This window comes from Lipotes vexillifer, unplaced genomic scaffold, assembly GCF_000442215.2.
Source record: "Lipotes vexillifer unplaced genomic scaffold, Lipotes_vexillifer_v1.1 scaffold302, whole genome shotgun sequence".
Taxonomy (NCBI): domain Eukaryota; kingdom Metazoa; phylum Chordata; class Mammalia; order Artiodactyla; family Lipotidae; genus Lipotes; species Lipotes vexillifer.
This window is the reverse complement of record NW_006798913.1, coordinates 2,982,260-3,008,916: the sequence shown is the minus strand read 5'-3', so window position 1 is coordinate 3,008,916 and position 26,657 is coordinate 2,982,260. Positions and strand designations below refer to the sequence as shown.

Genomic DNA, 26,657 nt, shown 5'->3' with positions numbered 1-26,657 from the left:
ATAAAAGGAAAGGGTTTAATAAGCCCAAACTTAAAACATAATTGTTTATTAAAATTCTTCTGATAATTATGGAGTGAGATATTCTATAGAAATTAATTTTTAAATCCATACCCTTCTTTCATTTTCAAGTCCAATGAAATGAAAAGTAAAAGTATCTATACCCTTTACCTCTCTTCTGAATAACAGTTGATAGAGAAAACAAAATATTCATTGAGTAAATCTTGTTCAGTTCCAACTGAATATATGTTGTGTGAGACGTTCATTTAGAATCTAATCACTGATGAACATTTTTTTTCCTTTTCCCAGAACAAGTATAATTACAAAGATATCACATTGTATAGGTCACTAAGTTCCAGAGGTGCATTTACTATAATTTTTTTTATGTGAAAGTCTCACACACGTGTATGACACATAAAACTTTTTCCTTTATTATTTTAACTCAGTAAGAGTGAGTCAATAAGGAGAATGCAAACTTCCTGAGAGGAGTTGAGTTGTTTTGCACCACCACAGAAATTATTCAATACATCATGGTGACTCTGGTGAGGCAACTGTATTGTGTGATGGAGTAGAATTACTCAGAGTTGAAGTTAGCACTGTTTTTAAATGGCAAATGTGTTTAGAGTAGAATCTAAAATCCATGTAAGTAGAATCTAAAATCCATGTAATCTAAAATCCAGGTAAGATACACCATCTTTTTTTTTTTTTTTGCAGTACGCGGGCCTCTCACTGTTGTGGCCTCTCCCATTGTGGAGCACAGGCTCCGGATGCGCAGGCTCAGCGGCTACGGCTCACGGGCCCAGCCACTCCGTGGCATGTGGGATCTTCCCGGACTGGGGCACGAATCCGTGTCCTCTGCATCGGCAGGCGGACTCTCAACCACTGCGCCACCAGGGAAGCCCTCTTCAAACATTTTTAACCACCCAATGAGAGGGACAGTTTCTGTAGAAGAAGAAGTAGACAGAGATGGAAAGGATGAGGAGAATCACCCAGTGAGTGGGGGAGAAGGGACGGGACCCTGTCTGACTGTAAAGTCTCTAATTCCTCTTTGTTAAGCACATCCTCCATATTGTCTAAATATCTTCAAAAATCTCTAACTTTTGTAAATTTTACTGAAACACATGACCACGTGAGCACATTGCTAGGGCCCCATCCAGGGTCTTGGGAGGAAACTATACAAATATTTTGTGGTAATTTTTCTGTCTCTATCGTATATTGAGGTTCTAAATAAAGTTTCATCCAGGGTGAAAAAAGTTCGATTGATTAAAGAAAAATAATAACATTTCGGAGACTCCAAGCCTGGTTGAAATTTCCTACCTCGCTCTTAGTCATATCATCAAGATAGTTAAGAATCTATCTGAAATAAAGATCCATGGTGTCTACTGTATTTCTTTTCCTTACCATTTGAGTTCAGTTTAGCATGTCTTATTCTTGGTATATCCATAATATTTCTGGGTATATTTATTTTTATAAAGTCTCTGCTAAATAAACCATCTTAAATTTTGCCAGGAAATAGATTTATCCTCATGGACCTATAACCCTCACTAATACACTGTGTTGAATAATTTTTTAAAAATATATTTGAAGGATTTTTTACCCCACCATCACCCAGGACAGCATTCAGATCTCTTCAAAATGAGCAGACAATATCAGAAGGTGTTTGCATACTCTCTCCACTGGCTAGATGATATCTCATTTATGGTAATACTTTTCCTTATGCAGCAGGAAGGATGGATACAGGACATGTCATTTCTTCAACACATGCCACAGATTACTATACAAATGTAAATAATGTGGTTTCAGAACCTATAACTCAAAACTCAATTTGAGCAGTAACTCCTCTTAAAGGTAACACATTCGTAAATTCAGCCATGAGAAAAAAAATGGGACTAAGCACCCTTCCTGACAGCCATAAGTGAAAACGCTCTACCCAGCTATGAATAGCTTATAGCCTGGGTACTCCAATCCTGTCTCATTCACAGACTCTTTCCACAAACCCCATATATCTTAGCCTCAGTAGCACAGAGGAAATCTTGGCCTGCTTGACGAAGTAAGACAGTTTTAATAAATCACAGTCTTGCAATAATAAACACAGGAAATCTCTGGAAAATTGAACATCTAGTTTTTTTTTTTTTTTCTACCCAGTACCCTGTCTTGGCTGCCACTGCTAAAATGGTCTGACACCATACTCACAAAACTTCTTAAGTCCAGAAGCCTAAAAACTAATTTGGGCTGTGTATAATTTCCTGTGCTTCCTTATTTAACATTACCTTTGTGTTCTAAGGGCCTCTGTACCGCCCTCTACGGGAAGGAATGCGCAGGCTTCTCGGGAGTGACCCAAGCAAGTCGCATACATGACCCACACTCTTTTACTGTGAAACCTGCAAGCCATTTTCATCATAATCTATTAATGTCTACAAATATTCATTTTTAAATTATAAAATAAATGCAATCTACCCAATGGATTTGTGGGTTATACACTAGGAGACCAATGTTCCAGACAGAGAAACCAGAGTCATCTTATTCAATAACATTTCCCGTTTCCTAAGGCAAACATAACAAATATGCATTAGTGATTCTTTGTTCGGGTCAATGCCTTTGGTGACCACCCTCCTGGTCGTCCCATGTCAAAACAATCATGTTCCCAACATGACTCTGAAGTAGGGGCAAGAAGTCTCAAAGCTCCCAGTATAATTTTCTTTCCATTCAACTGTGTTGCCTCTCATATATCATGCCTTTGTGTTTGTTAATAACACTGTCAACAGTGTTATTTCTCATGCATGGGAGCAGAAGTGACTTTTAAAATACTGTGTCTAATTGTATTCATTCTCGATGACTGTAAATGGACTTTCCCCTCTATACTTACACTACCTTCTGGAAGCCCCCCTACCCACAGTGGAGAGCTGCTCTGGTGAGCAGAGGGGAAGCTTGGGAGGTTTGAGGCAGACCATCTCAATGGCAATAAGAGAGCGCCGTAGCAAAAAAGTTCTCGTTATGCTGGCAAGCAATGCAGTCACAATAGCCTGTAAGATCTAACTGCAATGATTTGACATCGTATGGCTCTGAAGAGCTCTGTCTGGCTAAGAACTACAGAAGACAAAACTTGAAAAGCCTGGACAGACAACCTCTTAAAGATAAATGGTTGAACATATTTGGATTCCTAGGTTCTATTTTATGACAGCTCATTTACAGATATTCACTTGATTTTATAACTCCATTATATGAGTCAATTTTTTTTTTAGTGATTTCATTCCTATTACCCATTTTAACTTTACAATTGGATCATTCTACAGATATTTCTATCAACCACACATTATTCAATTTTTGATTGCAAAAAAGAATTCAATGCAGTGTTTAACAGAGACACAATAAAAACAGTGAATGGATGAATAAATGAATGGAAAGAATCCAAGGCATAAAGGATGAAAATACTTTGCCATATCATATCAGAAATAAGTAAGAGTCAGGTCTCAGATTTTCTGTCAGAAAATGTGTATGTTGTTATTTCTAACCAGATACAATGATGTCACTGAAAGCTCAGGAAACCTACAACCTGGAGGACTTGTGAAGAAATAACTATTTTGGGATTGCTAAGAAATATGTTTCTTACTATATACTATAAGCTGAATTCAATACATGATGCATCAGTCTTGACTAAGAACAGTGTTAAAATTTCTTGATAGTCCCACATCACAGCAGTACAAGGTCTGGAGTAAGTAGTATTAACCCTCTCAAGTTGTTAGTGTGAATTTGCTTCAATATGTTGATATTTCAAAGAGTACTTAATTTAGTTTATAAAGCAAACAGGAATGTGAGTGCCTAGAACAATTAAAACAGCTCAGTTATAATCTCTGAAATTTTGCCTTTACAAATTTGAAGTTATCCAAGATATTTATAAAATGAACAGCATTCTTCAAAAGAATGTCCTATCCATTGACAATGAACAAATAGCTAAAATTCATAGATGTTACAAAATATTCTATTATTCTAAAAATATAATTCCAATCAGCCTTTAATTTGATAAGTTGGATATTCAGGATAAATGAGTTTGGATAAAAATTTTTAAGTATAAGGATGTAAATGTTTTATCTTTAAGTGAAAAAATATACATTTGTATTCCTATTATTTTATCAAATGTGGAAGAAGTGAAATGTTAGCATATATATGTCTCATTAATGTGTCAGTTTGAAATACAAAACTAACCTATTGCTTAATATTATTTTTGGAATGTAATGTTACTTCTAGCATTCAGATTTATCTAATTTCCTATGTTTACTATTCCATATGACTCCTAGAGAACTTTCCAGCAATTTAACCAGGCAATATTAGATCAGTGTGCATATAGTGTGTGTGTGTCTGTCTGTCTGTCTGTCTGTGTGTATATATAAAAATTAGGAAAAATTACTTTATTTTTATTTTTAAAAATTAACTGGAATAATAATTCTTTATAAACATATCAACAAAACATGCCTTTTAAAACCATAATCAATTTAAAAATAATTAGTATATGGTTCATTTTCAGTGTTCAACGTACAAGGATCGTGAATTCTTAAAAACAAGTGATGCTTGTGTGACGAGAGAAACGGAAGAACAGCTTCAGGGCTAACAGCACATTTTGGCTTCTGTAAGAAACTTGCTTGCTTGCTTGGGGCGGGAAGAACCGGGTTCCTGATTGGCTGATTCAAAATTAAACAGCTCCCTCCCGCCTTGGGGACTTCCCGCTCTGTGAAGGGTATAAAAGCCTCGCCCGACTGTTAGCCAGCCGGGGTCTCACTCACTTCTCTCCGAGTGGGACCCTGTCCGGACAGTTTGTGTAAGCTTCTATACTTGTACTTGTATAAATCCTTTGCTAATCTTTCTACTTGGTGTTGGTGATTCTCGGGTGTCCTTGGTTGGGACACGGGTCGCATTTACCGGGGAACTTGACTCCAGGCGTGTGGCTCCCGGACCGCAACACTTGGCATTCTTAAAACTTATGATCAAAACAGTCCACTTTAAACTTTAAACCTGGTTTTCACTAATGGCTGTGATTCTTCCTATGAGAGTCATAACTGTGGCACCCAGGAAATACTTTAGTTCCTTGGAGTCTGGTCCACAGGACAAACTCTGCTTCTCTTAAAGTGGATTGCATGTTAAGTGGCTTAGTCAGGAGTTATATCAATGGAATTAGTTTATAGTAAAATAAGATTGACAAACTAATCAGCCTAATGCAGAAAATGCCATTAAAAACTTAGAATCAAGTCTTTCTGTGTCAAACTGTACTCTATTCAGCTTTCATGCAATTGTATTATATGCAAGACCTTTCAAACTGTTGCTGCATACTGATAATTCATGGTCCAATTTTAATATAATTTTAATCAGATACAAAAATGGAATTTTCATATGATCAAAATGCCTTTGAAAGTTTCTTTCTTTCATGGGTAAACTTAGAGAAAATTTGATAAACACAATATAATTGAATAAAAAGTGAGATAAAGTATTTTATTTGAACATTTTTGGTACATTTCATAAATCTAAGAACCAAAAAAAAAAATTTTTAGTCAAAATGTAATTGATCAGATTAAGCAATTAGAAAAGCAGTGCATGCTGAGCATAGTAAATCTTTGAGTAGAATCATAGTTTTTGGCCTCATTGGGAAAAAAGTCTAAAAAAATATTGAATTATACCCTACGATGTGAAAAAAATAAGAAAATCTAACCAGTAGAATTGTGACATTATTGCTTTTCGTTATAAGCTTTGCTTTTTGCTTTGCACACAGAAGTGAAATTACATCTTAGGTAGAGAATGAGTTACTGTTGAATGCCAAGTAATATGTACAGTGCTAGCAACTCATTTTCTTTCCAATTTTGTTCCAAAGTATAACCTTAAACAAGTTCAAAAAGAAAAAAACATGTAGTGCTCACCATCCTAATAAAAAGAAGAAAACATTTTCATATTTCCATGTTCTTTTCTGAGAGAGACAAAGGTGTTTTAAAAATCTGTGACTATGCTTTAGGCAATTTGCATGCCCTCTGTGATAACAGTAGCAATGACGTAATTGAAGGATGGAACCACTTTAAAATATTGCATTTCATGTTAATCACTCAAATACCAACGTGACTCCCATGTGAGGCAACACAATTGTATATAGGGAGTAGATAGGAGTCAGGTAAACATTAGCAGCCCTGAGAGTACTAAAATATCTTTTTTTTTTTTTTGAATTTGGGGGATTCACAATGCAGAACCCGCTTTTCTATCAGCTGTATTTATTCTTTAATTATCAGTAAGAAAAAACACATGCAGAACTAGATTAATTACTAGATCATTTTAAAAGACATGTGTCACAGATTAGAAAAATGGCTCCAATGATATCTCCCCACCCATGTGCTCCTCTACGACGCCCCTCCCCAGTCAAGAGGTGGCATGGATCCCCTCCCTTTGAAACCGGGTGGCTTTGTAACTACATCAACTAATATGGTATGGAAAAGTGATGCTAGAAAATTTATAAGGCTTTTGGCTATGAAAGGCATACCATGTTTGCTTGTCTCTTGGAACACTCACCTTTGCAACTCTAAATCACCATGTGATATCCAAACCAGCCTATCTGGGTGAAAGGACTCCTGTAACCCCACGAAATGGGAACTGTGTTCTTGTAAATTTCACCAGGCTCCTCTCTGGCGGATGGCAGAGGGCAACTCCTCTGGGATATAGGGGATGAGACTCGCAGAAGATGAAATTACCCTGCCAAGGACACTGTGCCTTATAAGCAAAAGAATTCCGGGGCTCTCCCCAAAAGCTCTCCACACCAGTTCTTCCACTTTCTCTCTCCTTCGGTCATGCTCACACACACACACACACACACACACATACACACACACACACTCAACATCTCTGCCAAATTACCCCCTTCCTTGCCTCTTCACACACCCATCCCCCTCAAAAAGAGCAGAACAAGAAAAAGAAGCCAGGGGGCGCTCAGGAGCAGAAGCTACTGCCTCCTGCACCTCATCCATGTAAATCTAAATCTTAAACTTCAATCCAGTAAATGTGTTTTCATTACCGATAAAGCATTAATTGCATCACCACTAAAAGAAGGGCAAGGAAAAGTTTACACATTCCTTCCTGCTTACACTGTGCTTGGGCCATATTTTTAAGTGTTAGACTGATTGGTAAATAATTTTTACTGCCTCTTATGTATATTTCTTTCTACTTTACAGAGAAAATCTATTTCTGCCCCTTGCTGATGTGGCCAGACTTGGGACCCACCCATTCCAAAAGTTAAAAGTTAATGAGACAGAGAGCAAATATTTATAACTGAGACTTTGTATACGACAGACAAACATACAGTATCTTGTACTTTTCATGTATTCTTATTTTTAAATAAATGGTATTCACTTTAATCACTCATGTGAATGAACGTGTTTAAAACCAAATGGCTACATTAAAGATAATGGAAAACTCTAGTTCACCTTCAAAAATTATTGTATTTATAATGATTTAAAAGGCTCATTACTGAGAGCCACATTCCAAAGTTGCAGTAAACCCATTGAGTTTTTATAAACACATTTTCTTTCTACTCTTACTGCTGTTCGCTCCACTGAAGTGAGGGGCTATGTGGACTCATTTCAAATGTCCTTAGATTATACGTTGCTCTAAGGAAACCCTTTTTCCAGATAAGTTGTAAAGAACATGTATTTTTTAATGGCAAGTATTTTATCATTTCTGGCCATTTAGATTATAGGTGTGGGATCCTGTTTTATATGGCACCCCTGCTACTGTGGAACTTTTCTTTCAGCTGCTTTAGTTAGAAAAGCTGTTGCCAAACAAAACAGTAGGAGGGAAGCTGTAAAAACGTTTTGAAATGCTAAAAAAAGAAATAAGTGAGCAAGCAGCAATCTAAACATAAACTGGAGGACTCTTCCCATGACCCACGTTTAAGGGAAATAAACAGAAGAAGATGCAGAGAATTAACAGAATACCAATTTCGAGCCACATTCAGGATCTTTAGAGGGATTAGAAATTATTCAGAAAATTACATGTAAGCTGGTGCACTAAAATCGTTCTGTCACAAATCTCAGACATTATTCTGAGCTAGACGAGCCTGGTGTCATGACATTTTCTCAAAAAATGAGAGGTCATAGAACCTGGAAAAGAATACGTATATGTATAACTGAATCACTTTGCTGTCCACCTGAAAATAATACAACGTTGTAAATCAACAATACTTCAATAAAAAATTAATTAATTTTTTTAAATGAGAAATTATAATCTAAAAGTTCAAATTACCATTATGAGTTAGTTCTGTTGATTTAAGGCCTTTTTCGTTAGCATCAGAACAATGAAATCGGCAGTTACATAATGAGATAACCTCCAACCACAACAATAGAAAAGGCTCACTCAGGCAAGCTCAGTGAAATCTAGAATCTAAACACCACTATAGAAAAACAAATTGTAAAACATGGGATGCTCTCAAGACTGTTCTTTGAAAAAACCTTGATGTGCTATGTAATATGTGACCAGTATAACTTTGGAAGTTCAATCTGATATTATCTTTGATCCAGGCACACTGCTCTTTTACAGATATGTGATTTATTTAAAACACTCCTTTTTCTTTTTCTTTTTTTTTTCTTGGAATGCATGTAACCAGATGAGTATTAAAAGTGAAATATATAACATATTCCTTAGTATCTGAAGGATGAGTACCTTTATTTATTTTTTTCCCGAGTCAATATTTAAACTAAACACATACTTCAATCTTTAAGAAAAAGGCTGTTCATCCTGGAGAAGGTAACTGACTTGCATGGAACCCGGAATAAGTCAGTCAGTTGTCTGTCAGTCAGTCATACGCTCAGATAACACTGATGAGCCTGGTTGGGGCCAGGTGCCCTGGACTCTGGGCACCCACAGACAGGGACCCATTCATCGGCTTTATTGCCCTAAACCCTCCCAGACTGCAGGCTTCATTGCTGGGATTCCCAAGGTTCAAGGAGGTTAAGTCACTTACTCCAGCTCCAGACAGAGTGTAGACAGAACACAGAACAGAGGTACCTCTGCCCTGCCACAGCTGTCTTCACGAGTTTGTGGGGAATTCCATCAGTTATTCAATAATACTTTGAGCCTAGGCCGAGTTCATTACATCTCAATAGATTAAGTCAATGAATCATGTTATTTTATAGTCCCATCATACGTATCTACTTCCTGTGAGGCCAGAAGGCATTTTCCTATTACTGCTCACAGAGGGACGGCCTTCCCTTTGTTTTGTCCCTTTTTTCTTTTAAGTAGCTGTTCAAGAAGAAGAGTGGCTCTCTGCAAGGGGCTCTAGTCTCGTCCTTTGAAATGTCCCGGTGTGTGTCCTAGATCAGACTGAAGAATAATCCATCAAACAATTCCAGTACTGTGGAATAAGAGAATTTCCTGAGCATCACTGTGGTAAAGAGGCATATTTTGTAGGCAGCTTCACAAAACCATTGGGAAATAAAAGTATCTTGAAAAGGACTAGGAAAGTATAAAATCTGAAATATAACTTTGGTTGGTCATCATTAATGTTACCTGTCCTCCTTCCTAAACTTTACTCTGAAATTACACCAGCATATCCAGTTTCTCTCCAACAATAATTAAATATGTGAAAAGAGCACTAACTAAATCAAATAAAGAGGCAATGTCATGAAGATTTAAAGATGATAAAGGGTCTCACATGACAGCTAGTAAAATAATAATAGCTCACATTTTACAAAATCACAAGTCAAAGAAATATGTCTAGTCTCATCAAGCTGTTTGTGTCTTCCTAAGGAAAATATTTGTGGCCTTCATAACACAAGACCAAATACATGATCAAAAAGTAAGAGTCACTTGTCCATGCCAGAGAATTGAGCCATGTTATTATGGTTTCAGGCTGATGGATTCATTATTCATTTCACGATATTTATTGAGCACCTACTTACTGCACCAATCACTGGGGATACAAGTGATGAACAAGAGAGACATGGTCACTAGCTCCATAACTCTCAGAGTCTGGGAAGCAGATCATCAGACAGCATTCATAAAAAATATATAGGATTATATACAGTGGCAACTGGGATGAAGAAAAGTGACAGTTTGTTTTGAGGAGAAATCAAAGTAACCCTGATATTTGAATACTGACTCTGTGAAGTGATGTATTACTAATACTATTAATCCTTTTGTGGTTTCTGTTGTTTCCAACACCTTATAATTAAAAGGGCTTTAATGTTTTAAGCCTTCTTACACCATCTTGCTATAACTGCAGGGCAGTGTAGAAACTGAGATGTATATAAATGAATATAGATAAAGCACTGTATAGCTACAGAGGCAGGATGTAAGTAGGAACAAGAGGCAGTTTGGCTTGCCAGGAGCTTCTGCAAAAGGAAGTAGGGACAGGTAAATAGACCTTGAACCCCAGGCCAGGTTTCTAGACTTTTTCAACAGGGAGAAGGAAGGTTCTAAAGTACTGAGGTTGTGAGTTTGGGGAGGCTAGTATTTCTGGGAGATTATCTTAGAAGCAATAGGCAAAATACATAAAGAAGGGAGAAACAGTGCTTAGGAATATCATTGAAGGGACTATCTCAATAATTAGTCCATAAGGGTATGGATTACTATACATCCATGGGATTGAAAAGAAGAGACTCAGGTATAGGCTCTCTTGAGGAGGAAGAATTTTTTTTTTGTAACTGACCAGTAACTGGTCAGTAACTGACCAGATATAAAAGACTTTTGAGGATTCAAATTCAAGATTCCCTAAGGAATGGTTAGGCTATGAGCATAAAGTAGGATCAACAATGATGAGTCTGACTTTGAACCTGCTGAGTTTCAGGTGCTAATGGCACATCCAGCTGAAACTTATCAGAGAGAACAGGACTGGAAATATAGAACTGTCATCCTCTCAGAAGCAACTTTTGATTTTGGAAGGGTTGGCAAAGAGGAAAGCACAGGCAGAGAAAATTACTAAAGAATCTCAAGGGAACCTTAAACTTGGTGGTGGGGCAATGATGTCAGGGGTGACAAAAAGAGCAATGGAGGGGGATAAGTGAAGGAGGATTATAGAGGAAACCAAGGAAATCAGATGAAGAAGTAATCAGTGAAGTTAAGTGCTGGGCAGAGACTGAAAGATCCAAGAAATGAGAACAGGGTCCAAGGAATCCAGGGATCCAGGGAATGAGAATTGGATTGGGAAGGGAGTGGCGGGGGTGGGGGGGTCACTGTTTGCTAATTATTAATCATGTTTCAAAGATCAGGGCCATGTCTCAGAAGTGATGATTGCTGCCATATGCCAGACAACTCTGGATAAGGCTCTATCCTTTTCAAGAGAAGATTCTGGATGACTACCTTTGCCTTGTCTTTGATGAATACATATATTTTCATCAATATATGTGAATATATATAACCCTCTAGCAAATATAAGCATTAAAAAAAGAGAGCATGTCTACATTTCTCACTGCTTAAAATAGGATTATAATGGGGAAGGTATCAGGCAACACTCAGCATTACTTCCTTCTAACAGACAAAAAAGATAAATCATCTGGAGATACTCAGATCACTCATAAAGTCAGTAAAATGGTAAATGGAGGACAGGACCCTAAACTGCTATTAAGAGTCTTAGCCTCTACTCATTGTATCAGACCATACACTCTTGCAGGTTTAGGATGGAGCTCCAAATAACTTTTTTTTTTTTTTTTTTTTTTTGCAGTACGCGGGCCTCTCACTGTTGTGGCCTCTCCCATTGTGGAGCACAGGTTCCGGATGCGCAGGCTCAGCGGCCACGGCTCACGGGCCCAGCCGTTCCACTGCATGTGGGATCTTCCCGGACTGGGGCACGAACCCGTGTCCTCTGCATCGGCAGGCAGACTCTCAACCACTGAGCCACCAGGGAAGCCCCAAAATAACTTTTTAACAACTAAGTCCAAATAACTTTTTAGGACTTAATTTATATATTTCATTAAAGAGGTTTTTCTTTAATTGTATCTTAATGCATAGGCTAATAATTACTAATTTGCTATGCTCTTACAAAATATATCAGGTTAATATCACAATGTATATCACACTGTTCACTAAATCTTGTCAATGTTGAATTAAGAATCTAGTTAAGGAATTATGGATTTGCATACCTGTGGTATCCATCGGGAAGACACAAAGCTTGTCACTTCTATTACAGGCAAGCCAGTTTGGGAAAGTTGATTGATAAATTCAATTTTTATATCTGTAGGAACTATAATCTAAGAAAACATTAAGAATTATAAGTAATTTGCATAAATTATTTATTGAAGCATAAATAGAAAATTAATTCCTAACTGAAAGCAAATACTATTTAAGATTTATAAATTCAAGTAGCAACTAAGAACAAATGTAATCATCTAATATATGAAATCCATATGTCTTTAGACTCAATAAATATTTAGATTTAGCATTTTTTAAAAACTGTGTAAAATTAATATCAAGTTACCTTTTCATTCTGCAATCCATCTCTAGGTCCAACTTCTACTATTTTCACATATTCAGGAAGTCCAGATGGCTGGGATGATTCCTAAAATGAAAAATACAAGGCAAGAAAAAGAGATAACAGATCATCAAACTTGTTTATTTGAAAAGTCAAACAATTTCACTTTGTTGGATTAAGTTCTCACCCTGGAAAGTTAAGAAAGGTAAGAAATTGATATAATGATATAATCCAAATACGAAGTTTATGTTATTAGCAACATGAGGTCATTTTTTTTTTACAACCCAGTGATATTCAGTCTAATTATGATTAAAATCCAAAAGATGAATTTCAAAGATAAAACTGCAGAGAAGGTGACTTACTCAGGATCTAAAGAGACAATCTGCTAAGTAATTCTATGCGTGATGATAAACATACCATTGTTAGAGTTCATTAAGAAATTAGATCTTTCTATTAATAGACTTCTACCAGTCACAGTCATCCAGATGCCATACCCTGAACTTGCCAAGTGTGAATTCAGTTTTCTGGCCTGTGTCAGAGAATACGATGTGTTGTTTATTTCTTGTCTGTGTCACACAGCACAACCAGCACCTAAATGCAGCTTCCTAAAGGACAAACTCCCCCCAGGAGGAAATCCTTGATATTCCCCTCTGTTCTTAAACTAAGTATTATGGTCACATCATGTTTAGAAGGACATTAGTTTGAAACAGGAAAAATGGAAACTGACTTTCTCAACTTCATATTGCAGTTAAAATCGGCAGTAGGCTACGTCTTTCCAGACTGGACAAACATAACCTCCTGGTATCTCTGAGCCCAGTTAAGTGTGGGTAATCAATCATCAAGGTCTTCTAATGGATAGCTGATGGAACTGACCCAGATCAGCATGACCTCTTCTTCAAAGTTAGTTTTTTGTCTTGCTTTTCATAAAGGATGATGACTCTGGGCTGATCAATTTGCATTGTCTAACTCTGTCCTTGTAATAATCACAGGCATACACCGATAAAGTGGCTATTTTGGATGCACGACCCAGTTTGTTTCCATCACACAGCACAATGCTCCCTGCCCTTTCTAGGGTCCATAGCTGTTACCTGGTTTTATTAGCATTCTGTGCTAAGTAACTCAGCAAAGGAACCCAGATGATCCCTGTTACAATGTTTACATACCACCCTCCACAATATCCATGAAATCAGGCAATTCAATAAGCAAAAATTAACTGAGAAGGAAAAGAATTCTCATCTCTGCATCTCCTGAGCAGGCTGTGATGCATGCAGTTGGGAGGGTGGAGGTTTGAGCGAGGACACATGGGGTCCCTCAGCTTTAGGCTCAATTTTGGACGACAATCATGAAATTATGCCTTATTTACAGGGTGGCCATCATTTCAACCAGGCAATAAGATAGAGGGATGGCATGGGAAGGCAGAGTAAAAAAGAGAAGCTCACTCCTCTTTCTTATTACCTCCAGTCCTAAAACTGCAGGGATGAAAAAACAAAAACAAAACTAGGCAATCTTAAGCCATGTGGTCTCATTATCGCTGATTGTTTCATGAAACTCATTTTCAACAGCAATTAGCTTGGAGTATACATGGATGAAGAATACTACTTTATTAAACAGCAGTGTTTAACCACCAAAAAGGAACATAGTGTTTTTTAAGGTGATAACAATGTGCTGAGTACAATTAAAGAGCTTGAGACCTTCCTTTGCATCACTGGTATAGCTGGCAGAAGTAACAATCTGAAGAAATTAAAGTGTAATCTCCCACTAATTATAGCCATTTAAGTCAAAGCAGAATATGTGCATACTTGATATTATTTTACATTTCTTCTTGAATCTAACACTCCCATTTTGTCTTCTAGTCATGGGTCTGTATTCCCTCTATCTGAATACCCAAGAAATCAGAAAAAAGTTATAATGTGTTCAGTAAGTTCAAAGAGTAACAAGTTTCCCTTTAAACAGCATATAAATAAATATATAAATAAAGTCAATACATAATTGTTGAATATGTGTGATGGGAGAGCCCTATCTTGGTATTTTCAGTGTCATTCTGGGCATTACTATCTCTGTATTGACATTTCTAAGCAACTTCAGCTTTACATAAATAATGCAATGCCTACTGAGCAAATCCACCTAAATGTTGTAGAAGCACATAATTTTCAATGATGCAAAACTGATCTCATGATTTCCCTGCCTCATTCCTCTCCTCAGATATTCTCCCACCACCTACTATCTGATTCCATCTCTCTTACCACTTATATCTAATTGGTACCTAATTGGTATTTTTATTACTGGTTCTATTTTGGCATATACCCAACATCCAACACTTAGCTTGCACTTAATAATTGTTTGTTGATTGTATTAGTGAATCTCTTTTGTCACTGGCTGTATTTAAATTGTCTTCCTTTTCTACTTAGTCTATTGCTGTAGCTTCCTAAGTATTCTCCCTAATTTTGTTTTTCTATGATTAAAATGCTTCAGAATGTACCAGTCACCTGTGGAGAGATCTATCAACCTAAGGTAAAAGATGATTCATGACTAGCCTCTCACCTTCTACCACACTCTACTTCATGCATCCTGTGATTTTATTCATGCTAAAGTCATGTCCTGCTCACTTTCATGACTGTAGACATGAAGTTGCTATTGGTTGGAAATAGCTTCTATCTGTGGGGAAAACTTTCCACCAAAACCATTTCTCTTCTTCACAGACACAGGACTGGACCTCATTTCTCCTCTAAGAGTTACGTTTGAACAAGTTCCAGTTGATGGACTATCAACGTGAATGCTATGTACCGCTTTTAGGCTTGGCCCATGAAAATATCCCATGCACATGCTTCCATGCTCTTTCCCCTCTAGCCAGCTTAATGCAGATGAGTATGGCAGACTTGGAAGCTGATAAAGACACACACACAAAAATTGAAGGAACCTACACCAGAATCACTGCTTTAATAAGAATTCCATGCCTATAAGAAACAATTATTTTGTCCCTTATAGAGATGAAAATAAATGTCAACTCTTTTATACCATTGAGGGTATAGGTATATCTTTCATAGCTCCTAATTGTGAAAAATGATGAAGGGTCTGAAATTTTACCCTACTTCCAAGCTAACAAGTGAGCCTGCCATGGATGCTGGTGGAAGGCACAAGACTCATTGGTCAGAGAAGGAAAAACAGGCTTATCACTCACAGCAACAGCAGTAGCTAGAAAATTAGGATTTGTGCTGGTTCCCCAAGCCCCAACTCCCAGGAAAAAAAGAGGACCATACAATGCTTGGCCAGACAATGGGTTACATTACAGGAAAGGAACCCCAAGAACAGGAACCTTGAACCTTTGCTAATGGGCAGTACGCATATCGTTCCTTGGTGACAGATACACTGTGTTTATCATGCTTGACCATGAGTATGCCTGCCTTTGATCTGAGAGAAAGACACTTCCCCTTGGCTCCAGAAGGAGACACTAGTTCTATCATTCAAAACTATTTTGCATTAAAAAAATCCTTGAAAAGAGAGTCTGGGACAAAGGTAATTATGCCTCTGCTTGCAAGAAATACAGAAATTCAATAAACTTATGCAGAATTATTTCCCAATAATATCCACTCTTCATTTTTACACCATCCTGGTTTATGGCAAATTTCCCACTAGTAAACCACTCTGTTGGCCCCTCTGATTAACAGAGGCTGGAACCAAATCCACTCATTTTTATCTCAGAAAACATTTAATTAAGGCTACTCTCAACAGACCTTCAAGGAGCAGGAGAAGGCCAACCTGCTATATTGACTTTTGCCATGCCACTCCTCCCCAGGGTCCTGGATTCAACCAGCAGAATGAATCCTATACTGTAGTGGCCTCTGCATCAGAAGCTCAGCGTTGTTTACTTTGTGCCTATTTTATGATGGTGCATGTGTTACCATGTTCAATGCTATGATTTATCCAGGCAGGAACAGTGACAATATAGGTGATGGAGGCTTGATCCGCAGCGTGATTCCAGTGTGCCTCATCAGAGTATGGGCTTCAGATGATCCACCGGCAGCCATAATTTATTGCCATAATTCATAGCCTCCCCCAAAAGGTGTCTTTAACATCTTAGTCTACAGTTTCCCAAATGGCAGACAAATAAGCTAGGCCAATGACCCCGACCCAAGAGTCAATAAAAACATGGCAATGGCCTCAAGTTCTGCTGGGCAAGTAGAGCAATCACATCCCCTTTCAGTTCTGCATGGCGGCTGGAGAGGTTTTACAACTGCAGGAGCCCAGTGGTCATCATCAGATTTCAGTTCGGCCAAAATATCATCCAACCAGGCTAAGAAAAGCACCATGAAGGGAAGGGCCCCCACTGAGCTGGTAGCTTTGTTCCAGGCAGTGGAACAGGCAACAGAGGGCAAGGGTTACTTTTTGTGGGTAAAGCTGAGATTGCACTGGGGACAGGCCAACCACTTTCTCGAATATACAGTTTCCATTTGATTAGTGAGGCCTGTTGAAAATGTCCAACCTCGTTAGTCATTGACTCCAAGTTGACCCCCCAAAATGGAAATAGGGGCCAGAGAGTCACAACGGCCTCACTAACTCAGGTGTCCAGTTTCAAAAAGAGCTCCAAGGCAAGCCAACAGCTGATTTTTAAGAGACTTGGATGGCTGTGTCATGGCAGTAAGGGATCCACACCCCCCAAAGTGCCATCAGGTAGAGGCTGCCTGACTTTGACAGAAGCTCCAATTTGCAAAATCACCAGTCACAGAGAGTTAGAGATCAAAGAGGTCAGGAGGATTTGGGGACCCCCAAAGTTTTGTTCACTTCACTACATGCAGCTCTTCCCATTGAGATGATACCCTCTGGCACTTATGGGACAGAGAATTACAATCACAACACACATCAGTTTTTACTATACATTCAGACATGCAAGCAACAACAGGCGAGTGTACTGGCCATGAAGGCCCCACCCACAAGGCTGCGTCAGGTCCCCTTTCCCACTGAGAACACTGCCCAACCCCATCAATTGAATCAGGGCTCCCACCCCCATGGGACTGATAGGATGGTGACTTGGATGCCTTTACCAGACAGAACCAGGAAGGTTAGAGTCCTTGCTCTCCCCACCATTCCCCAGCACACTCAGATGGATGATCTTCATGCACCAGTAATCATATTTTTCCTTAAACAGCTGAAGGAGGAAGGTTGGGAAAGATGAGGGGATGCAGAAAGGAGCAATCAGCACAACAGCTGCCCACTGGCTCAATCCAATGAACTTGCAATGTCTTTGGTCCACACAATGCCCTGTATCAGGCAGCAAAAATCATCATTCCTGACACCTTCTATTTTAACCTTGGGAACCCCTGGCTTTAGCTTCCATAGCTGTGTTGGTTTCCAGCAGGATCACTGGCTTTTTTCCCTCTGGCTGTCAAGGGCTAAACTTGCACATGCTCCATTATCAAGATACCATCTCTTAAGTCTTCATCCAGTTACAATACAAGGACTAAGGGAGTCTTGCAAGGTAGCAAGTGTGACTCTGAAATTCATCTACAATTCTTTGGGTCCTTTCTCATTCTCTAGTGGGTTGTTTTTCAGCACCTTATACATAACCTGGGGCAGGAGTACCCCACATACTAGTCAATGACTCATCTATGGCTCCTCACATAGGAGTTTGTCCATCCCAGTGAAATCTCCCCAAAGTTTCTGTATAGCAGCCAAGACTCACAGCAGACCTTTTGCTGCCATCTCTAGTTGTATTAAGTTACAGAGGACAGACTGCTGGATGGGCTAAGAAGGCCCAGCTACTGTTATTCTTATTATAAGCATTAATTATCCCATCCCATCACCTCCCAACTTAACCAATCAAAGTTCTTATGATTCACCTGGCTTCTTCCAATAATGCTGGCCAAATTTCTTCCTTCTACACTCCCAGTAATTTTTTTTTTTTTTTTTGGTATACGGGCCTCTCACTGTTGTGGCCTCTGCTGTTGCGGAGCACAGGCTCTGGACGCGCAGGATCAGCGGCCATGGCTCATGGGCCCAGCCTCTCCACTGCATGTGGGATCTTCCTGGACTGGGGCATGAACCCGTGTCCCCTGCATCAGCAGGCGGACTCTCAACCACTGCACCACCAGGGAAGCCCAACTCCCAGCAATTATTGATGGACAGGGAGAAAAGGACCTTCAGCCCACCCAGGACTCATCTTAGTGCTACTTTTCACAATGGATGGACCTGAGGCTGACCAGCAGATCTCCCAGGAAGTTCCCCATCTCTGAGAAGAGTTAGCACAACCAGGGCACCACTCGGCCTTTGAACCTACTTCCCTGAAATCAGACAGCAACCATCTTTCCCAATTCCTCATCTTTAATAGACAATAAAGCAAAGGACCATTCGTTGCTCACTTGACTAAAATCTGGGCAGCATGTCTGTTACCAATACTCATGGACTTCCCTCAAATCCCTTTAGCCACCTGAAAAGCCCTCATTCTTCCTTTTCCAGGAAGTGTCTCTCTCAACATTCCATCTTCATCAACAAAACTGTCAAACCTGTGAAGAGCTGAGATTTTACCCTACATACTAAGTAATAAGTAACCCTGCCACAGTGTTCTGGATGCTGGCAGAAGATATGCGACTCTTGAATCAGAGACAAGAACCTTTACTACTCGCCTTAATAGCAGTAGACAGAGCACCAACAGCTCTTGTACCAGCTCCCTGAGCATTGCAGGGACGGTGCTTCGGGAACCTGACCATTTCATAAGGGGCAACAAGCACGCCTGCCCTTTGCTTTGAAAGGACACACTACTATCACCCAAGGCCATCTGCTACACAAACACCTTGAAAAGATATTTCCAAAGGAACTAGTAGAATATGCAGAAATGTGAGACACCCATGAAGAATCATTTCTCAACACTATGATTACCTTAATTACTGTCCTCAATCAAAATGCTTACTCATTAACCAAGATTCAATCTGTTATCTACTCAAGAATTTTCTGACCTCCCAATATATAATTAAGTACAGTTGACCCTTGAACAACACAGGGGTTAAGGGCATCAGCCCTCTGTGCAGTCAAAAATCTGTGTGTAACTTACAGTCAGCCTTCCATGTATACCCAACTCCCTCCCTTCCACAGTTCCTCCCTACCTGTGGTTCCACACCTGCAGATCCAACCAACCGCACGTCCCATCAGGTAGCACTGCAGAATTTACTATTGAAAAAAGCCCACATATAAGTGGAACCCCACAGTTCAGACCCTGTTGTTCAAGAGTCAACCATAGTTTCATTTCTATGACCCAATAACACTTTGTAGAGGTTTATTTTAAAATAGATCTGTAATTACTTCTTTGCCTGCCTGTTTGCCATTTTTCATTTTAAACTTTCAGGATGGACATATACTAAGTGCTTAATTAATGCTGTTTGTTGAATGAATGAATGAATGAACAAATTCACATCTAAAATTTAGAAAAGCAAGGTTAACCTTTCATTTATATTGAATACTACACTTATTAGCCAGCATTATTATAGTTATTGGATATATGGAAATGATCCAACCACACAAAAAATCTCTGCCCATAACAAGATTACATTTTAGTGGCACAGTGATCTGCGTGTTACCTTCTGGGATGGAGATCATTGGGGACGTGGCACTGTTCTTATACATTGCATATATAAGAGTTGACGAATGACTTATAAGTTCCAAGGAATTGCATTCTAGTTTGCAGAAGTGAGCACCATCATACTTAAACAGGTCTTTGGTCTAAATTTATTTTTATGGCAATAAAATCCCTGTTACTGAGTTCACTTTATCCTGTTTAATGTGGAGTAGTGTATGATACTAGTGAACAACAAAAGGTGTATTATCCAGAATGAGGGTTTCAAAAAGCCAAGTTACATGGCTGAATGTATGCCCACATCTGGCATCAGATTTCTAATGGTTCACTTTCACAGGGCAACAACCAAAGCAATACTATCTTGCATTTATATGTTGCTTTATTATTCCAAAGCACTTTTCTATCTACATTTCATCTGTGGAGCTACTCTGTGGGGTACGCAGACTGAAAGAGAGATTAAATGACTTTCTAAGGTTACCTAACTCTGGTCCCTGGCTCCTATTCTAGTTTTCTTTAGGATGAGGTTAAATACATCACCAACTATTGAAAAAGCTTTGGTTGAAAAAGTAATAATGAACCATTCTTTCATGCAGAACATAAATGGGCTGCTTTAACTCACATTTTTCAATCTTACATAAAATTAAATGGAAGGCATATTTTGATGGGAATTTCTCTGAAATCTTTAGGGTGTGTGTGTGTGTATGTTATTATATTATATATGTTTTCTATGTATTATATAATACATATACACATATATATGTGTGTATATGCATAGTTTCCCATAATGGGTGGCTTCTATATATACAATCAACCCTCCAGTTGGTGACAGATACGATTGCTCATTATTCACTCTACAAGCACAACTTCTTTTTCCCTAGGAAAATGATACCATCCACAGTAGAAATTTCTAAACAGAATTTTATATGTTCTACTCATTCATTTCTTGAGGAGTAATTCTATGTGTAAAAAAAGTCTTTATGGATATTGAAATACCCTGTTTCATAGCCAGTATTCCCCTGGAGAACTGCTACAATGACCAAATCAAATGCTTCCACTACACAGATGAAATGTTTGAATCAGGAAACTGCATGATTTTCTTTTGAAATTAAATTGGACTTTTTACAGGGCATTAGATTTCCACTTTTCCAAAAGAATCTCATTTTGCCATCTCATCTGATATATGCACATAGTGCATCTTGCAGTAATGGTAAACCATCCACATTGTGCTATTTGTTATTTCTTAGATATTAATTTATCTTTTAATGAAACATAGAAACACATAAAGCATTATCACAGGAACCTTGGTTCTCTGGAGCAGTCTAAAGACGTTTCTCTCCCTGGGTGCCTTTCTGGGATGAAGGGCTGAATCAACAAAGCTGATATCTGAAACCTTTCTTTCAGAATAGCTGTGCCCCAAGGTCAATTCAAAGGCAATCTCTGACAGTTTAAGAAGAATTTATTTGTAGCCAAGTGAAAATAAATTTATAATGGACAACTAAGTCAAACTCCATGAACAACACATCTTATTTTCCTGAATCAAAAGGTAAAGGAAGGTATCCACTTACCTTTTAGCAATTATTGGACAGCCAGATAGAAAATGTGTGTTACTTTATTCCCAAATGCATTTGGTCAATGTTTTAACAGAGATTAAAAGCAAGTTCTAAAATGTGAACAATCCTCTGTATGTATGTGTACTAATATTTCTTCTTGGCACCAGATGGAAAATTAGTACTGAGTGTTAGTGTAGATAAATAACATGATTAAATATGAATTCCCTCTGGAAATACATAAATTTTTTGAACACTTAAATAAATCAAGAGGAGTCACAATAAAGCATAAGAATATTATATAAGGGGCTTCTGTCATATATGGCAGATTGAAATGTAGTAGAATGATGGCAATATAAAATCATCCAAAATTATTTATTAAAATAAAAAATAAGGCTGTTAACATCTGTGCCACATAATTCACTTCCTAATTAAATAAATTCCATTTTTAAACATGTCGAGAAATAAATGTATACATATGTATTTAATAATCATCCATTAATTATTGTTTTAATACAAAAAACTGCATTTTAAATAAGATAGTGTATGAGAGCTGAAAATAGAGAATATTAAAATAGATTTTGTAAACAGTTTATGAAATGTAGATAGTAATAGAATAAGAGAAACAAAAGTAAGATGAAGCACATGTAAGAAGAAACAAATTGAAGAAATCAAGAATAGCAATTTTTAATGAGAGAATTCAATAAACCATCCTATAGAAGCATTAACATAAACTTGAAAGTTCAAAAGAGAAAAACTTCCATGTATTGATAGAGCACAAGACCCCCACATACCTAGTTATGTTTCTTTAAATGGTAACTTTTATTGACATTATTTACTTTCAAAAAATACCATTATTTATTCCTTCATTCAAGGCAACGTAAGAATCGAAAAAAATAAACTATGGAAAAATCTATAGATTTTTCATGACTATTATCAGTATTACTGAATTGAAGTTTAGGATAGTAATAAAAGTGTTAATTAGAAAATCAAAAGAAAATGTTTGACTTGAAATACTTTAAGTATGAAAAGTTTCCTTTTCCTCAAGGTCTTCACTAATAAAATTTTTATGAAACCACTAAGATTGCTTTGCTTTTTGCAAACACAGAAGCAGTAAAATTGATTGAAAATATATGGATATTTTTGGAAAGGCTGAATCTCCAAGGGTAAAATGCAGTATGTCATATAAGATATCAAGTTTCACCATGGAAATATTTTTAGAATAAATTTCTGAAAACAGTGGTTTAAAATAAAAATGCAACTAACTATATTAAGCTAGTTATACAAGCAGTATGACCTTATAACCACAAAGGTAAAAAAAACACTACTGGGATATATAATTTTGTCAGAGTTTTAGAGTTTATACTCCCAAGTGGTACAGCAATGCTCTGCTGGGGAAGCTTGGCTTATTATTTGGTTAGGAAGACACAATTCATTGTTCTAAATAGCTATTTAAATTTGGGTTGTTATTATTAACAACAAGCCATTATATTGCTTTACATGACTTTTTTTATTTATGCCATGTTGGTTGTAAAACAATAACAAAATGGGAAGTCATATCATAGATACACCATGAGTTTTCAGCTTTATAATGCTCTGCATTAATTTTGATAACCCTATTCAGCCATCCACAGAATTCATTCAGACTCTGAATAAAATTTTTCAGATCTTAATGAAACCCCTTCATCAAAACACTCCCTTATGTAATATGTATTTTCTGATTGGCAAAAATCAATTGGAATGCATGAGTATTTGCATGGTTATATACACTAGCACCAAAACAGATGATCTAAATAATAAAGTGTGGTGTCTTACACCTCATGATGTGTGAACAGTTTTTGATATTTGATGAACTGTTGTGTGCTAAAGGTGGCAGAATAAGAGGTGGATGAGATACTACCATATGTTAGTGAAGTTAGGTAAAGTCTGTATCTTTGGAAATTTTTATTTCTATTATTAATGGATGTTCTGCTCAGATACCCCTTTCAGGACTGAGACATTCCCAGAAGCTAGAGGTTTGGCAGCCGATGCCATTTCACTGAGCCCTGTGTCAGGAATTGCCCTCAACTAAAGAAATCCACCTTACCCCAAGTCATGTCCCCTCTCCATGATCATCCACTGAGTGGTTGATGCAGGGACATAATAGCCCAGCTCCTTTGCCTGAGGGAGTACAACTCACCTTAGGAGAGGCCTGCGGGATGGACTCAGGCCTCCCTCTGCTGGTCCTACAGCTCTTACTTCCCCACAGGTACCGAATCAAGGGCAACAACTTCCTGAACACAAATCTTTATCTGAGACTGTTTCCTGGGAACTAGACCTAAGGAAATAGGTGTCAGAAGTGAACGGAGGAAGCAGTCTCTAAAATGGGATTCGGGAGCTACCTTGCTGGTTATTTTCAGCTGGTTCTCATCCATGAAGTAGTTTTGACATGAACACTCCCCAGAAACCTGCGGCAATGTTTAAAGATTATTAAAAGACGCACTACTGGGGGTAGTTTTGCCCCACAGGGGACATCTGGCAATGTCTGGAGACACGTTTGATTGTCACAATCACTGGGCACTGCTGGCAACTAGAGGGTAGAGATCAGGGAATACCGCTAGAACCGTTACAGTGCACAAGACTGGCCTCCGGAACAGAAGTATCCTGCCTGAAATGTCTTCAGATCCAGGCACGCTGATCTGTACAATTGAAATAAACCGAGGATGTAGTTGACCAGTTAGCTGAGGTTAACTGCCTCCATAAAAATTCCCTTGCCTGGTGGTTGAGACTCTGCCGGCCGATGCAGGGGACACGGGTTCATGCTCCGGTCCGGGAATATCCCACATGCCGCGGAGTGGCTAAACCCGTGAGCCATGGCCGCTGAGCCTGCGCGTCTGGAGCCTGTGCTCCGCAACGGGAGAGGCCACAACAGTGAGAGGCCCGCGTACCACAAAAAAATTTTAAAAAGTAAAAATAAAATGCTTTGAACATTTAGCAGCTTCAACAAAACAGGAATTGCCTTAAAATATATGTTATTAATAAAAATATTTTTATTATTTATAAATAATATGTTTATAAATATAAAAAAAATAAAAAATTCCCTTGCCTGGTTTCCGTATCTGAGCCAATTTTCAGACCAAAACCCAACTGCCTGAAGAAAAAGCCAGATTCCCAGATCCTGTACTGCTACAGCAACTATTTACAGTAATCCATCTAATGCTTCCCAAAGGGACCTACAGCCACTTACTTGAGTAAATGCACACTGTGCGAAGGGGATACCAAACATTACAGTCTCCTGCACACAGGGCCCAAGTTGACATTGATACTCGGGACCCAAAGTGTCATTATGCTCCCTTGTTAGAATGGGGAGTAGAGGGACCACATAATATATGGAGGCCTGGGCCCCTATGTCCTCATGGTCATTTCCAGTCCCTGAACATATAGTTGGAATAGACGTATTTGATAGTTGGAACATCCTGAACCATACATTCATTCCTTGACCTTATAAGACCTATCACAGGAGTTGTTTTTGTCATTATCATAAGGGCAAGTGGAAGCCTCTGAAAATGTTCATTCCTCCCATTCAGCCAAGACAGGATGGAAGGGAGGGAAGAAGGGAGGAAGGAGAAGGGGGAGGGGGGGAAGGGGAAAAATGAGAAGAAAAGAAAAAGTAAAAAGGAAAGGAAAGAAAAGAAAAAAGAAAAATAAAGGAGAAAAAGGAAAAAAGAAAAAAAAAGCATTTTGGGAGATCTTGGAGAAATGGCACAGATTATTGCCATCCTCAAGTATCTAAAGAAAAGGATGCAGAAGTGATGACCCCATCATAAATCCATTTATATTTCCAGCTTTATTGAGGTTTAATTGCCAAAATTTTAAGACACTTAAAGTACATATTGTGATGATTTGCTATACTTATACATTGTGAAAGGATTTCCTCCATCAGGTTAACATCCATCACCTCACATATTTACTCACTTTTTTTGGTAAGAATATTTAAGTTCTACCCTCTTAGCAAATTTCCATTACATAACACAGTGTTACCAACTACAGTCACCATGTTATACATTACACATTAGATTTTCAGACAGTATTCATCTTATAACTGAAAGTTTCTATGCTTTACCAACCTCTCCTTATTTCCCCCACCCTCTAGCCCCTAGCAACCACTTTCGTGCTCTCTGATAAACCCCCTTTAATCACCAATACAGTGGACTACCAAAGTCAACCCCAATTGTAGCTTCTGTGCCAATAGTGGTATCTTTGCAAAAACAAATTAACACTGCCTCAGGTACATGTATGTAGCCACTGTTCAGGATAGTGCATTGTTTTCTACAACTGATGGAAAGGAGACCATAAATAATTCCCATTTGTTTGGGAAAAACCACATTAGACGTTTATATAATTTTCCCAGGGCTATAATAACTCTCCTACCATCTGGCATATTTCAAGGGGTCTAAACTATCTGGACATTCTGCAGAACATCACACAGTTCCACGACATCAACGAAGAGTTAATCAAAATTCTAACAGTATGAAAGGCTACTCAGTGTGCATTAAGAAATTGTAAAAGTGTGCATTAAGAAATTGTAAAAGTAATTCAGGGGTCTTTGGGGTTGTTTTTTACTGCAGGCATCCAAAAGCAAACAAAACAAAATAAAAATGACTGCAATACTCAATACAGAACTCAAAGCATCAAACAGCCTGATGAATACCATAGAAAACCCACCTCCATAGGACATTGTATTAGCCAAAAATGTCAGGCGTGAATATGACCACTCCTCCATTTCAGACTCAGAGTGGAAAAGAGTAAATCAAACATGGCAGTTTCTCACAATGGGTCCTGGTACGGGCTCCTGGCTTTGCAGTATAGCCATCTCCCGCAGTATCTCTGATCCAGGTACATACCATCGGTTAGACACTACTGTCCAGGTAGGGACCACTATCTAGCTCCAGACATCCACTATTATCAATGATTGAACCCAGGACCCAAGACAAAAATCTATTTGCCATCCCTGGTGTGATAGAAATGTTCTTCTCACCACTATGTACTTCCTACACTCCTCTATGAAATGGAGATCATAATAGCTATAAAGAGTTGTGGCAAAGCCAAGCTTAGTACTGTACCTATAATAACCATTAGACTCATC

General features: G+C 38.2%; 1 protein-coding gene across 3 annotated transcripts in view; it reads right to left on the bottom strand.

Moving 5' to 3' along the window:
• The window catches only part of HMGCLL1 (3-hydroxy-3-methylglutaryl-CoA lyase like 1), a 144,969-nt gene that overhangs the window by 80,992 nt on the left and 37,320 nt on the right, over positions 1 to 26,657 (bottom strand). For all 3 annotated transcript variants that reach the window (XM_007471197.1, XM_007471195.1, XM_007471196.1), the window contains exons 2-3: positions 12,431 to 12,511; positions 12,096 to 12,203 (exon numbers count right to left, since the gene is read on the bottom strand). In XM_007471197.1, the coding sequence (XP_007471259.1) occupies positions 12,096 to 12,203; positions 12,431 to 12,511 (189 nt within the window). The remainder of the gene's footprint in view (positions 1 to 12,095; positions 12,204 to 12,430; positions 12,512 to 26,657) is intronic.